This window comes from Cicer arietinum, chromosome 1 (assembly GCF_000331145.2).
Source record: "Cicer arietinum cultivar CDC Frontier isolate Library 1 chromosome 1, Cicar.CDCFrontier_v2.0, whole genome shotgun sequence".
Lineage (NCBI taxonomy): Eukaryota > Viridiplantae > Streptophyta > Magnoliopsida > Fabales > Fabaceae > Cicer > Cicer arietinum.
In genome coordinates this window covers 40,939,653-40,955,278 of record NC_021160.2, presented here as the reverse complement: position 1 = coordinate 40,955,278, position 15,626 = coordinate 40,939,653, and the positions used below count along the sequence as shown (strand labels likewise).

At 32.9% G+C, this 15,626-nt stretch overlaps 1 protein-coding gene and 1 long non-coding RNA gene across 2 annotated transcripts in view; both read left to right on the top strand.

Annotated features, from left to right (window-relative positions):
• LOC140920981 (uncharacterized) overlaps positions 1-4,498 on the top strand; it is a 19,864-nt gene extending 15,366 nt beyond the window's left edge. Inside the window, exon 2 of the long non-coding RNA XR_012163799.1 lies at positions 4,111-4,498. This is a non-coding gene — a long non-coding RNA (uncharacterized lncRNA). The remainder of the gene's footprint in view (positions 1-4,110) is intronic.
• Positions 4,499-14,551: 10,053 nt separating this feature from the next.
• LOC113785492 (uncharacterized) lies at positions 14,552-15,161 on the top strand. The gene is made up of 2 exons (XM_027332085.2): positions 14,552-14,793; positions 14,892-15,161. The coding sequence occupies exons 1-2, from the start codon at positions 14,569-14,571 to the stop codon at positions 15,054-15,056; spliced, it is 390 nt and encodes a 129-aa protein (XP_027187886.1). The 5' UTR covers positions 14,552-14,568; the 3' UTR covers positions 15,057-15,161.
• The last annotated feature ends 465 nt before the right edge of the window (positions 15,162-15,626 follow it).

Below are 15,626 nucleotides of genomic sequence, written 5' to 3'. Positions count from 1 at the left end.
AATTTCTCAACTCTTGTTTGAGAATTGATTCTTTACAAAGAAACTAATGACAATTGCACAAACTATTTGATAAGTAAAAATCAGCAACTGTTTCGCAGAAATCAGTGAGTATGATTGCCTCTGTTTTTTGCAGAATTTCAAGTATGTATATGATTGATTATGGATTTCGAAGCACACTTAAATTTCTTGCTTTGAATCGGGATAATGACCTTCTATTTATAGGCTGTAGATGTACTGAATGAAGGTGTTGGAGAGACTTTTCTTTTTTGATTGAAATATTATTTCAGAATAAAAATAATCCTTCTTTGAAATAGCTTTTTGACTTTTAATGGTTTAGCATTTAAAGCAGTTATGTCCTTTCTTAGAAAGTGCTCTTGACGTTTCTTCATTGACCTTGGATGGTACATTCTCTGTCTTGAGTCTTGAGTGTAGCTAGAGAAGTTTGGAGATGAATTGCAGATCAAAACAGAGAGAAACATAGCAGTTGTCATTGTGCAGAAAACGAAGAATGATTAACGTTCTTGGTTTGTCAGTTTGAACTTTCTTGAGCTTCAATAATTTATTATGGAGTTCCCGTTTTAAATGTTCTGGATTTCCTTTGTAATTGTCTTGTCATATGCCCAGATTGATCGAACTTTCTTGACATTTGATTTTTGGAGTTTGCAAATTGTCATGACTTTTGTCTGTCTTTGAGTCCTTTGATCTTTGAGATCAAATAACCTTTTTGAGTCTGGATGATTCCTACTTGTTCCTTGCCATGTACTGATTAGATATAAATAATTTCCAGGGCAGACTCTTCGTCAAAGAGATAGAAAAGGTTTGACTAATATGCTGTGATGGACAGTTGTTGAAGCTGAAGATCATTCTCTGTTATGATGCAGAATGATCTTGTTGAAGCTGAAGATCATTCTCTGTTAAGATCATTCTGCTGTTTATTTTCATCAAAACTTTAAATATAGAGTTTGTCTCAACAATCTCCCCCTTTTTGATCATGACAAACATGTTAATTTAGATTATAATTCTGATTCTAATATAAAGAGCTGTAACAGCCCCCCCTCAATTTGTGCATTTTTTAATTCAGCATAATTTAAAACATTGTATGTAATAAACTAGTTTTTCATTAAAAATAGCAAAGATACATCAGTATTGGCAGAGATACATCAATATTGGCAGAATTACATAATGAAGCTTTGACAGAATAAATCTAACTTAATTATCCCCCTTTGTCATACAAAAAGACAACAGTTAAAAAGAAACTAAGAAGCTAGGGAGGGAGAAGATCCTTTTGAGGAGGAGGATTTTCCAGGATGAGGGACTTGAGAATGAGGTGGAACCGGATGAGGAGGCGGAGGTGGAATTCCCAGCTTGGGAGCAAGGTGATCAGCCATCCAAGTTCTGAGTAAAGCAGTCTCTTGATCGTGCTGAACTTGTCTTGCCATGATGATTTGTAGAGCAGCCATAATGTCAGAGTTGGAGGGTTGTATAATTTTAGGGTATTTGGTGTTCAAGTTCTTAGGCTTTTAGCTTAGTTTTTGGTAATTAGTGGGTTAAATGCTAAAAATATATTTTTGGAAATTGAATTAAAATTATTTGTTGGAGAATAATTTATTTACGTTTCCAAGAATTTAATACCGGACAATTTTGTTAAAAATATCTCTAGTTGCAGAAAATTTTATCTGTCTATTGAGTTGCGACGAGAGTATATACTTTTATCAAAATAGATGGTGTTGTGTGTAAGCGTTGTTAGATAATGTTTGAGTTTGATTTTAAGTATAATATATATATATATATATATATATATATGTGTGTGTGTGTGTGTGTGTGTGTGTGTGTTATTATATGTAATGTATATATATGATTATAAGTTATATATGTAAACAAGAGGAAAGGAAACAGAGAAAACAGAAGTGTTTCCCTCCTTGCCTCGCGAGTTTGCCCTTTTCTTCCTTCTTGCTTCTCCTTGCTTTTTCTTTCTTTTGCTTCAAGAAAAGAAACCCAAGGCTTGGTGGGTTAGAAAACAAAGATTCATCAGCTTCATTCTTCTTGTTTGATTCGAAAACGAATAAAAACGGTGTTAGGGATTTCAAAACCGTCAAACACAAACCTTCATTTTTCTTCTAGATCTAAGCTTCATTTCGCAAAGAGGTAGAAGGGAAAGTTGCTCACCTCCACGCTACAGTGCTAGTGAACCAACTATGGAAGCAACGTCGCGAGCGGAGATTTTATCGAAATTACTCGCGGTACCATAATCGCTCGTTAAAGCTAACGTTAAGGTAAGAGCTCCTTCCAAACTTTTAGTTTGCATTTAGGGACTTATATGTGATTGTGTGGAAAAGAAATTTGTTAGGGTTGAAGAGATGATTTGGGGAAAATGAATTTAATGCTTTTATGGGTAAAATTTAAGAGTTGGGTTTTAGTGATATTGATGAGTGTTTCATGGAAAATGAATTTAACTCATTTACGTGTGGTTTTGAGGAAATGAAATTTGATGTGTTTGAGTGGTGGGTTGTGATAATTTTGTGGTTGTCGTGTTTGACGTGTTCATGATTAATATTTATAAATTTTGAGATGTGTTTGTGTGGATTTTGTGGAAAAATGAATTGATGTGATTTGGTGTGAATTGTGGATTGAATTTGAGAATATATTTGAGTATGTTCTTTGTGGAATTTGAAAATCATTAGAGTTAAACGAGTATTAAAAATGGAGAATCTTTTAATATCTTTGTTTACTTAATGTTTGTCATCAAAATTGTTAGAGTTAAACGAGTATTAAAAATGTGGAATCTTTTAATATCTCTGTTTACCTAATGTTTGTAGTGAAAATCGTTAGAGTTAAATGGGTATTAAGAATGGAGAATCTCTTAATATCTATATTTACTTAATGATTGTCGTCAAAATTGTTAGAGTTAAATGGGTATTAAAAATGGGGAATCTTTTAATATCTACATTTACTTAATGATTGTCGTCAAAATTGTTAGAGTTAAACGAGTATTAAAAATGGGGAATCTTTTAATATCTATGCTTACTTAATGATTGTCGTGAAAATTGTTTGAGTTAAATGAGTATTAAAAATGGGGAATCTTTTAATATCTGCATTTACTTAACGATTGTCGTGGATAGAGTCAGAGTATGCTTATGCATTTCATAGTACATGGCGACCGCCCGTGATAGGTGGCACCTCGGTAAATAGTAATTCGGCATGTGATAGGCGGTACATTTACGATTTACGTTTTTAGTAAATCGTGCTGACCCGTGATAGGTGGCACCTCGGTAATTTAGTACTTCGGCCTGTGATAGGCGGTACAATTATGATTTACGGCCCTTCGAGGAGGGTTTTGGTTTGGAATTCTGAGTCCATGCATTTTGGCATATACGCATTGCATTAGGGTGTTTGGCACGCGAGTCGTGTTTGATTTAAGATTACGATTGAGTCCTTGAACTTAAGTTGTCATGGTGATTGTGTTATAATTACCAAGTGTGGATGTTTTGGAATTGTGTGTAAGTGTGATTGATTGCAAAACCATTTCGAAACTTATGTTGTCGTGGTGATTGTGTTATAATTGTCAAGTGTAGATGTTTTGGAATTGTTTGTAAGTGTGATTGATTGCAAAACTATTTCGAAACTCAAGATGTCGTGGTGATTGCGCTATAATTGCTAAGTGTGATTGTTTGGATTTGTGTGTAAGTGTTTATTGGTTTCGAAACCATTTTAAAAGCTGAATTTTGCTGTTTATCTGCTGCTGTCTGATGTGTATTCGAATACAGACTGTTGTATTCGAATACAGACATGCTGTTTTGCTATTGACTTACTGTGTAGTCGAATACAGAGTGTTGTATTCGAATACAAACATGTTGTTTTTGCTGTTGAATGCTGAAACAATCTTGTATTCGAATACAGAGATGCTGTATTCGAATACAACAGTGCTGTTTTGTTAAAAACTTCATTTTCCAACCTTGTTTATGCATGTTTGGCATATGGAAACCCTTTTAAGGTACATGCTAAGTTGAAAGGTTATTTTGCGCATTTAAAAACTTAAATGTTATGTGTTAATTGTTAATTTCGGTTGGTGACCCTTTACAACTATTGTGGAAATCTGGGCTTTGCCCTCAGATGAGAACCAGGACCATCCTACCGGTTAGTACCCTGTAGATGGGAATGTAGTTGGACACACCTGACTGGAGCTGTGTTAGGAGGATCTTGCGAGGCCCGTGAAGATCATCTGGGATGTATAGTTTTCTGTAGAATGATCAGATTAGGTTGACGTATAGGGACTAGATGTCTTTCTTTTTGGGTTGTGTTTATTTTAATTTGGAAGACTGTACATTTACCAATATTGTCAGCTTGACATTTTATTTTGATGGGTTCCATGTACTACTCTTTGATGTGTAAATACTTTGGATTCGTATTTCAAAAACTATTCCGCTGCTTGTAAATTATGTTGACTTATTTGTCGTTGTGTTACGACTTAAATATTTATCCAAAAATATTTTCTTCTCTATTTCTATGTTTTTATGAATTTGTTTTGAAAAAAAAAATACACTCGCGCTGTTAAATATCGGAGTGTTACATGCTTTGTTGATGATTATGTGGTGAATGAGCGGCAGAAACATTACCAAGAAGTGGTCATAGTGAAATGGTTAGGAAATGATATCGATTTATTTACCATGAGAGATTGCTTGAAGGGACTTCGGAAACCTAGTAATGGGTTTGATATGGTTGACCATGGATAGAGATTCTACATGGTGCAATTCCACATAGCCACTGGTAGAGAGAAGGTTGTGGGTGGAGGCCCATGAATGAGTTTAGATCATTATCCCATGACTCAATAGTGGAAAGTCAATTTTATTGCTTCAGAAGGGACGATTAACAAGACTTGAATTGTCCTGTTGATCGGAATTGTTCTATCAAGTAAAAGGAGAAAGAAGCTGACATCTATGTCCAACTTACTGGTGACCAAAGGCATGGGAGAAAAGTCAACACAATTAGTTTCTAACCTTAAGGAACCATTTAATGGTATCCCTAAAAAAGATAATGATATTCATTTATATGGAGATTGGTTGATAGTTAACAAAAAGAGGCCAACTAATGGTAAAAATAAAACTAATCAGAGTAATAAATCAGTGGACCAAGGGATTAAAAACGATACTACCAATTTTAGGAACAACAAATTTACAGCTTTAAAATCTAGAGATGTGGGAATAGCCAACATCACATACACTCAAGGTACTAGTGGGCATGGTACTCCTAAAATATGGAATCGCACTAAACGCCAACAAAATGATAGTAAAAAGATGCATGAATTGGATTTGAAAAAATACGGGCTAACCAATAGTCTTAATATGGGTACTAATGAGGACATGTCTATGAATCACATGAACAACTATTTGAAACATATTGTAAAAGACACCTCTATTATTGCTATCCTTGGTCATTCTCCTATAGTCATGAAAAATATGGAAAATGGTGGTAACCATGATTTGGTTGTAAATCCCAAACCACTAGATGCAGTTATGACAGGTTGGAAATTCAGTACAACCAGGCTTTTCATTTTAAAAGTGATGAGGATGATGAGAATGAGGAGATTGATGTGTTGTGGTAGAAACCCATGACTTGCAATGATTGGTCTCACATATTTGGTTTGTGTCTTATTTTTATCATTATCAATGATTGTATTAAAATATTTTTCTTTTATTTCTTGGAATTTCCGTTGCTTTGCTAGTACGAAAAGTAAGACCCACATGTGACCTTCTAAATAAGTTTAAGCCTTACTTGAATTTTTTTTTTTTTGAGACTCACACTCCTTTTTCTACATCTAATACTTTTTGGAATAAAGTTGGGTTAAGTTATCTTGCGGTGGAGGAGGTTGTGGGTCATTCAGAAGAAGTGTGGGCTTTAGTTAACCTCTGTAGTTGGACTGTTAGCTTTTGTACCACATTTAAACTTGTATCCCAATTTGTTAAAAACCCAGTTTTATTCTTAATAAATTCATTCACGTGAGCGGTAAAAAAAACATTACTCCAAAATCTGACCCCTCGTTGAAATTTCTGGTAAGTAATTTTTTGCAACTAAATTTCCGGTAGTTATATTTATTACTGGAAATTTGGTCAATAAAATTTCCGGAAGCTACCGGAAATTTCAAAAATTTTGAAAAATCCGGTAGTTAGTTTTTGTTCACCGGAAATTTCGTTTTTTGAAATTTCCGGTAGTTAATTTGGAAATTTCAAAAATCCGGTAGTTTTTTTTTTTTTTTTGAATATTTTTTTAATTTGTTTATTATTTTATTTTAATTTTTTTTTCTGAAATAGGGATGGAAAACACAACCAATATTTATAGATTTAACTAAAGCATTTACAACTGATCAAATTTTTGAGTCACGAGAAGCTGTCATATCATGGGCAAGAGAGATAGGTCGACAAAATCGAGTAGCAGTTATCATTACTCGATCAGACGTAGAGACTGGAAAGAGAGGAAAAAAGTCAAAATTAATTCTTGGTTGTGATAGAGGTGGACAATATAAGTCAAATAAAAATGACACAGGTACTTCAACTAAAAGGTGTGGATGTCCGTTTAAACTTAGATCGAGACCACTGAAAAATGATGAAGGATGGATTATTAGTTTAATCTGTGGACTTCACAACCATGAGTTAGTAGCTACTTTTGAGAATAATGCATTTATGGGACACTTAACAGAAGAAGATAAGAAACATGTTGACGAGTTGACAAAATTCATGTGGATACCACTGGATGTATAGGACCAGCATATGCAGCAACATAAGGGATCATCTGAGGATGAGATATCCTATAATACCACTGGATGTATCCCTCAACACACTCATGTGGATATGCAGTTTGGTGCAATTTAGCTCGAAGTGATCGTACAGAATTTCGGTACATACTCTATTCAACATCGACATCACGTGCAACAAGCATCGGTGGTGTAGGAGGAACGTGTTGAGTATACCCAAAATGTCGTATGCACCTCTCGGGTAAATACGAAACCATCGTGAAATACCAATGAATGTATCCTGTAAATAATGACACAGACTGAAATCGTGTCACAGCGTTCTCATCGTAATTCGATGCCCAGATAATATCAGTATCCCTCAAAGCATCCAACTTTGCCCTGTAATATGCAACATTCCCAGATGTATGTTTTGCAGTCCAACGAAACATCTGTGGCATCGAGGAAATATGTTCATCCATATCTCGTTTACAAATATCAGGAAAATGTTCATAAATCCAAGTCTGTAAATAATTGAAATGTAGTAAAATTATTAAGGTGATGAAATAATTAAAAAAATAATGATAAGTATAATAAATATAATAGTACCTGAAATAAAGATAAATATCCTTCAATCTGTTTGGTTGCAGGCAATGTACTATCTCTAAGATAGTCATATAACACAACAAGTGTAGCCGATCCCCATGCCCATTTACAACAACTATCAAGATCTTGAAACAGAAAGAGATATTTTGCAGATACAAGTGTAAAACTTTTATCAGCAAGAATGATACACTCTACCAAATGAAGTAGATATGCCCTAGCTACATAGTCATATCTTCGTTCATGAAGTTTCTTAAAAAATACATCTTTCAACCACTCAAAACTATACGAGGCCCCTCTATTGGTCCTAGTCTCAGTGACAACTTCATCATATGCAACTCCCAACAACTCAACAACAGCAGCAATTGCCAAATCTTCATTAACATTTACGGGAGGTGTGAAAAACTCTCCAGTACATGGGATGCTCAAAAGACCCCTGCCGTCGTCAAGAGTAATAGTCATTTCACCGAATGGCAGGTGAAATGAACTAGTCTCTGCGTGTCATCTCTCAGCAAAAGCAGATATCATATTACCGTCAATCATATGCAAACTACATCTTCTCAGAGGACGTAATCCACATATATTAATCCAATGATCTATTTGAGCAGGTAAATGATATCTAATATCAATGAATTTGTCTTGCTTTTTGCCATTCGAAACAACTTTCAAGGCACGTCTATCCTGTTTAATTAAAAATAACACAATTACAAATATATTATAATCTTATACTACAAATAAATTATAATGTGTAATAAAATAACCTATACTACAAATATATTATAATATGTAATAAAATAAATTATTTACTAACCTGTCAATTCCACACATTAATTGCAATATGATGCTCATAATCTTTAAGGACAGAAAGATCATAAGGACCTCCAGGAAACATGGGTTCTTCAGGTTGGTGTTGCTGACCATGTTCATCATCAAATTGTTGCTGCTGATGATCATGTTCATCATCAAACACATGATCTTGCTGGGGCTGCTCATCTTGGGGCTGTTCATCCTATTCTACATCAAACATAGGATTTTGTTGGGGCTGCTTATCCTGGGGCGCCTGCCTTTCCTCATTTCTCTTTCTCATTTTTTCAACAGTAGCTCTCCTATTTGATTGTGTAGGAGGCCGAACTCGCAAATGATCACCGTCAGTTTTTGCTCCCCTGGTCCTCACTAACAAAATTCAATAAAAAAAAATTAAAAAAATTATATAAAAAAAAAAGTTACACAGTGTACCGAAAATTTCAAAAAGGAATGAAATTTCCGGTAAATAAACCGGAAAATTGAAAAATCCGGTAGTTAAAAATGCATACCAGAAAATTCAAAAAATGAAATTTCCGGGAAGGCATCCAAAAATTTCAAATTTTCGGTATTGATTTTGAACTACCGGAAATTTCAATCCTCTTGAAATTTCCGGTAAAATTTTTTTTCAGAAAAACTCACTTTTCTGGATTTTTCAAGTGTGGGGGTACAACTGTTTTGATTTTTTCTTATTTTGACTTTTACTGATTTATTTAAGGTTATTTTGGGTATTTCACTCAAAAAAATATTAAATTGAGGGGTACAAGTTTAAATGGGGGTACAAAAGCTAACAGTCCTGTAGTTGATACTTGATCGACATCATTAATTCCATGCCTCAATGTATTACTATTAAATTTCACATGGTGTAAACTGTTGGGCCTGTTCTAGTGCTTATGCTAGTAAAAAAATTGGGAGTATTTGGTGGGCCTTAGATCCAAGATTAATTTACATTGGGCACTTATTGGTGATTTAAATGAAATCCTTCTACCATATGAATAACGAGATAGGATTTTCTCTTAGGTTAGGGTCACTAGATTTGGTGATATGTTGGATAGGTGTGGGTTTGTAACACCCCAAAATTTTCATGTATATTATATTATATATATGTGTTTTTTTAGTAATTGCTATTATTAATTTAATAATTATTTTATGTGTAAATAAATTAAATTAAGTTTTATCACACTCTATTCCACGTGAATAATTATAATCTTTATTTTTATTTGATTGTTTTGGCATGACAAGTACATGAGGATGATTTATGATGTCATTATTTTCTAAATGGACTATTTTGCATTTTTTTTTATTTGAATAGTTTCGATAATCATGAAATTGATTTGTTTGATAGGTTTGTTTTATTTTGTTATGTGTGAGTAGTATTCTTGTCTTGCTTGATTTATTTTAGTTGATAAAGTTTTAGTTGAATTATTTAATTAAATTATAATTTATAAAAGTTATATTGTTTGTTAGTTTTATTTGCGACCAAATAAGTATTTATTTTAGGAGATATTATAGAGTTAGTGAAACTCAATCGTTATATATAAGTGTTTTGAAAATATTTTTGGTCAATCCTATAAAAAACAAAAAATTAGTGACTTGACTCATTATTTTACTCTCCTTTATGACAAGATTTTATGACAATTCATGGTGTTTTCTTGGCATAATGTGCATTAACTCATTTTAAACACCTTTAATTTATTTTTTCTAAAGAAGATTATAAATTTAATTATAAGTTTTTTTTTTGTGCAATTAAGAGTGGACACAAAAAGACTATTGTCCTTTTTGTATATCATGCATTAATCTTTTAAACTAAAATTATAATTGTCTACAAAAATAATTCTATGAAATTTTTTGTTTCATAACTATTAGATAAAAAAATTAAAAGGGTGATGTGACAATCTCTAATTTACTTATTTAGTTAAAATTGGTGTGTGACACCCTTCAATATATGGTGAACTCTATTAGTTAATTATAATTAACTCATACACATGATTTCAATTGACTTTGTAACAACATAATAAAATTAAAGAAATAGTAATTATTGGTAGCATAATGTTGGAATTAAGTGCACTTCAATTTTAGACAACAAATCAAGGGTAGTAGTGCAACGTAAATAGCTTATATGTTCATACATTTCCATTAGGCCTCTTGTTGTCACCCCTATTTGTCGTCCGTACACTATCAAAATAATTTTCTATGTCGTAAATTCCAATATCTATCGGTGTTGAATTCATTACTGCCTCATGAGCTATTTCTCGTGCGAATTTAGAGGTGTTAAGAAAGAAAGCGCATAAGGTAAGGGTTTTTCCCCATGCAAGGTTAGGCTAGATATTAAATTAATAGTTTGTAAGATATTGATATATGTCTTGATGTCTTAAAAGAAAAATATTGATTTTTATTTGCCTTAAAGAATTTAACTATAATATTTTGCTTTTATGAGTAATATGTTTGTTTTGATAAACTTAATTATAAATTTCGATTTTTATTATTATAACATGAGTAATATGTTTGATGTCATATATTTGATGTAAAGTTATTATTTTTGTGTTGTTTATGTGTACTTAATTATAAAGCTATTATTTTTATTATGATCTCATGAGTAATATTTTTTTAGGATGTCTTTAATTTAAAGTTTCGATTTTTGTGCTATTTCATTTCAAAGTTTTGATTTTTAAGAAATCTATATGAGTCTTGGGAGAATTGGTGTAAAGTTTTAATTTTAATTATGATAACATGATTAAGTTGATTTTTGTGATGTGTTTAGCGGCAAACCTTGATTTGTATGTCTAAATGACTAATAATCGGAGAAAATTTATAGTAGAAGAAATAAAGTTTATATTTGTATGTGTTATTCGTTATTTGAGTTTTAATGTCTATCAATAACACGTCGTTAATCCAATTTTATAGTTTATAAAATGAAAGTTATGACTGTAAGACATTTATTCACGTGTTTGTGTGTTATATATTTGGGATAACAAAATTATTGACTCTTGATTGTAAGCGTCTATGAGAAAAAAACTTTGATGTCTTATGTGATTAAAATTTAATCTTAAATATTTTATCTTTGTGGTTACGTAAGTGACGGGTGATTTGTGTTTTAAATAATATTATTTTTGTGGTTGCCTAAGTGGCTTGTGATTTGTGTTTTGAATATTTTATCTATGTGGTTGTCTAAGTGGTTTGATTGGTGGTTTGTATTTTAAATATTTTTATCTTTGTGGTTGTCTAAGTGGTTGGTGATTTGCGTTTTAAATATTGTTATCTTTGTGGTTGCCTAAGTGGCTGGTGATTTGTGTGATTATCTAAGTGGGTGATGATATGTATCTTTGAGCATCATTATTATTTCATGACATATCATACGCATCTTTGTGGATGTCTGTGTGACTGGTTTAATTTTCCCCATTGGTATAGGTGACTTTTGTGTGGACGCATGTGTGGCTGGTTATATTCGGATAATATATGTTTAGGAGCATGCACAACTTGCATACATTTTATTGTTATTTTATTTTAATCTAATTATTTGCTCTACGGTTGCTACTTGATTTATTTTGATACATTCTATGACTTTTGATACATCTTTGAGAACTATTAAAGAATCAATTTTTTAAATCTTTTATTACGAAAATATTTTATATTCATTTTTATGGTTGTTAATTTATTATTTGGTTTAATTTTATTGTGGGATGAACTGACCTCTTACAACAACATTTAGGTACTAATGACTTCAAAGAGTTGCATGAATGATGTTTGATTGGTGCACGCACGTGGGAAAATGGGATTTTACTTAAAAATAATGTTTTGTATTACTAAATTTTTGTGGTACATTGTAAAGTTATTTACTCATCATCATTAACTTTTAATAGAAATGCGGACGTGATATTTCATTTGCTAGAAAAAAATTGAATGTCATTAATTTCAGTCAACATTGCTTCTTTTGAATTTCACTTAAAGAAGATTTATTTTATTTTGGAGCATAAATGAATATCGATCTAACAACTGAAATATTAATTTTGCAAATAAATAAATAAATAATATTTTAATAAATTGCATTATGTTTTTTTACAAAAAAAAAAATATATCAAATCATTTTCTGACGCACCTTCAAATGATTACATGAACTACTCTTAAGAAGAAGAAAAATTATAGTTGTTTTTAAAAGAAAATAAATATTTTTAAGTAATTTTTTATTAAAAAATTCAATATTGCTACCAACACCCCCCCAAATTGCTATTCACACCCCTCAAAATAAAAAAAAATCAAAATGCCCAAAATGCCCTTCCCTTTATTTCATCTTCTTCATAACATTACTTCTTCATAACATCTTCTTCCTCTTCATTCTACATTTCTGCATTTTCATTGTTGTTCATTCTATCATCATCAATCAACATCCACCATTTTCATCAATCATCGTCCACTGTTTTCATCAATCATTATCCACCATTTTCATCAAACATCTTCATCAATCATCAACCAAGTTCATCAAGTTATTATCATTGTTGTGAATCAAGTAAGTAATAATCATTCTTTGTTTTTGTTGTGTTATGTTGTTTTGTTTTATCTATTTAAGAATATAATGCTTGAAAATTGAACGAAAGTAGTTTCCATTTTTGATGAAGAAGACAACCTTCGTTGCCCTAAACCCAGAAACGTACGTGAACTCAGTTCACGTACGCAAACTAGTTTTCAAAAACCCAGAAACGTACGTGAACTCAGTTCACGTATGTGAAAAAAATTTCAAAATCCAAACTGTACGTGAACTCAGTTCACGTATGTGTACGTCAATTGAAATTACGTACATTTACGTGAATTGAGTTCACGTAAATGAAGGAATTCAGTTCACGTTCACATATGTGAACTGAGTTCACGTAAGGTTTGACATTCAGTTCACGTACAAGAACTGAATTCACGTACTTTCTGAATTTTTGAACTGCTTCTGTTTACATTTTTTAAATGATTTTCGTTTTGCAGATATGGTGCGCACTATGTTTACTGACAGAGAGGGTTGTGTTATACTTAACGAGGGCACTTCTAATGCGGAGTCTAATGCTGACGGTCATCGTATTAGGCCAACTGCTTCTGCAAGGGCACAACGACGACGAGTACAGCGGCAATAGGAAGAAGCCCAACCTGAACCCCAACATGAACCCCAAACAGCTGATATAGATGAACCTCCACAGGATGTTGAATATCCTGGTGGTCCGGTTGATAGTTATGTCCTTAGGACATTTGGCGATCATGTTGCAACTCGACTCTGGGATGGCGAGGTAATTTTCTCAATTAAATTAAGTTAAATTATATTTTTTAACATTTATGTTTAACATATATTTTTTGCTTAAATAATTTTAGGATCGGGGAGAATTAAGGGTGTTCAGCAATGGGAAAAAATTAAAAGAAGCTGTTATTGAAGATGAAGAGGTTGAGCAACTGGTTAAAAGCCCGGGATTGTATTCGTTACTAAAATGCAGCTATGAAATGATCGACAAAGGGATCATTTTTGCATTCGTAGAGAGGTGGCATCGTGACACCAGTAGCTTTCATCTCCCTATTGGTGAAATGACGATTACTTTGGACGACGTGTCATCTCTGTTGCATATTCCCATTACCGGTGCATTCTTCAGTGTTAATGTATTTAACAAGGATGAAGGTGCAAATATATTGGAAGAGCTTCTTGGAGTTAGTCACGGTGTTGCTTATGCAGAATTTAATGTGACGCGGACAGCCACGGTTAGGTATAGTTGGTTACTTGACGTATATCAGCAGCGTTGTCGTGAACAGCGTTGGCAGATGGTTGCGAGAGCATTTCTTTTATTTTTGGTCGGTTGCACACGCTTCAGCGGTAAGAGTGCATACGCAGTTAGTGTTGCCTATCTTAAGTGCTTCCGGGACCTTAATTCTTGCGGGGGATATGCATGGGGTGCAGCTGCTCTTGCTTATCTTTATGACAATCTTCGAGAAGCCAGCATGCATCAAACCAGAACTGTTTCTGGGTATCTGACACTTTTACAGGTAAACTGTATGATTGTTTTTTGTGTTTATAATTTTTATTATTAATGATTTTAAACTAATGATATGTTATTATATATGTGCAGGCATGGGTCTGTGAGCATTTTCCTACATTATGTAGAGATCGTTGTAGACTTTCTGCTAGTTATGTTGAAGACTATCCTAGAGCACTTAAATGGAAGCCTAAAAGGGATAAGGGTTTGGTTCTTCCATTTAGGAAAGCTCTTGATGAGATTGATGTTGATGAGGTCTGTTGGACACCATATGAGAACCATCGACTGAAGCGGCCTTTTGAAGATGTATCTTTATTTCGAGGGTGGATACGTTGGGGTCCGAAGACGTATGTTCATCTTCCAGACATAGTATTGCGGCAATATGGTCATGTCCAAATCATTCATGGCTCACCATTAGAGGTAGTGGGTCAGACGACCACACTAGATGAAATGGACATTATGTTTACGCAATATGTTGTGCATGTAGTGGATGCTGGCGCAGTTGTGCAGGGACATGTAGTTTGCTCGAATGATTATATGGACTGGTTTCGCAGAATTTCTCATCCATACATCATTCGTAGAGGACCAGTCCATGAAGCTGATGCAGAGCCTACTGATCATGCCACTCATGCAGCTGATGGCGGCGATCCTGCTGATGACACAGTTGACATAACGGTATATTGATATTATTTTTTTTTTTTGTATTATTGATATTTATTTTTAATTAATTTACTTCATTATTGATATTTATTTTATTTTATTTTTTATTACAGCGTCGAGCAATACAAATTGCTGAAGAGCTGATTGGCCGGCAACTGATATTACCTGATGGCATGCCACTCATTAATGAGTTAATTTTGATGCTGCCAAGTCAGAGGGGTGGTGGTAGAGATTGGACGAACACAGTACCATATCGTAGAAGAAATAGAAGGACTTAGGATTTATTTATAACGTTTTGGAACATGGTATTTTTGTAATTGATATGTAATATTTGGTTACTTTTAGGTATTTTGGATACTTTAGTTTTGGATATTATGGGTACTTTCGAATCTGATATATTTTGGTTATTTTAATTTTGTGTACTTTTGGATATTTTGGGTACTTTCGAATTTGATATATTTTGGATATTTTAGTTTTGTGTGCTTTTGCATGAAAATATTTTCATTTTACCACATATTCATTGTAACATATTCATTGTAACAAATCCATCTAGTTTACAACATATTCATCTATACATATTGAATGGAAATATTTTCAGTTTACAACATATTCATCTATACTGCATGGAAATATCTTCAACCAATGTTGAATGTGATCATTTGTAAATAAATTCTCACTGACGTGCTTCTTCTGTGCAATATTTTCTCCACAAATTACTTGGTGGTGGTATAGGAGAATTTGGCTTTAAATAAACCTGTTAAAATAATAAATTTATAATTTATTAAAAATGACATTAAAGGTTAACAAATGCATAAAATGGGAATAACTATCTAAGTGAAAAATTAAAT

Excerpts from the sequence above, each read along its gene's own strand:
- LOC113785492 (XM_027332085.2), top strand. The coding sequence starts at position 14,569 with ATGGACATTATGTTTACGCAATATGTTGTGCATGTAGTGGATGCTGGC. Across the intron at positions 14,794-14,891 it reads ATGACACAGTTGACATAACG|CGTCGAGCAATACAAATTGC; the intron begins GTATATTGATAT and ends TTTTTATTACAG.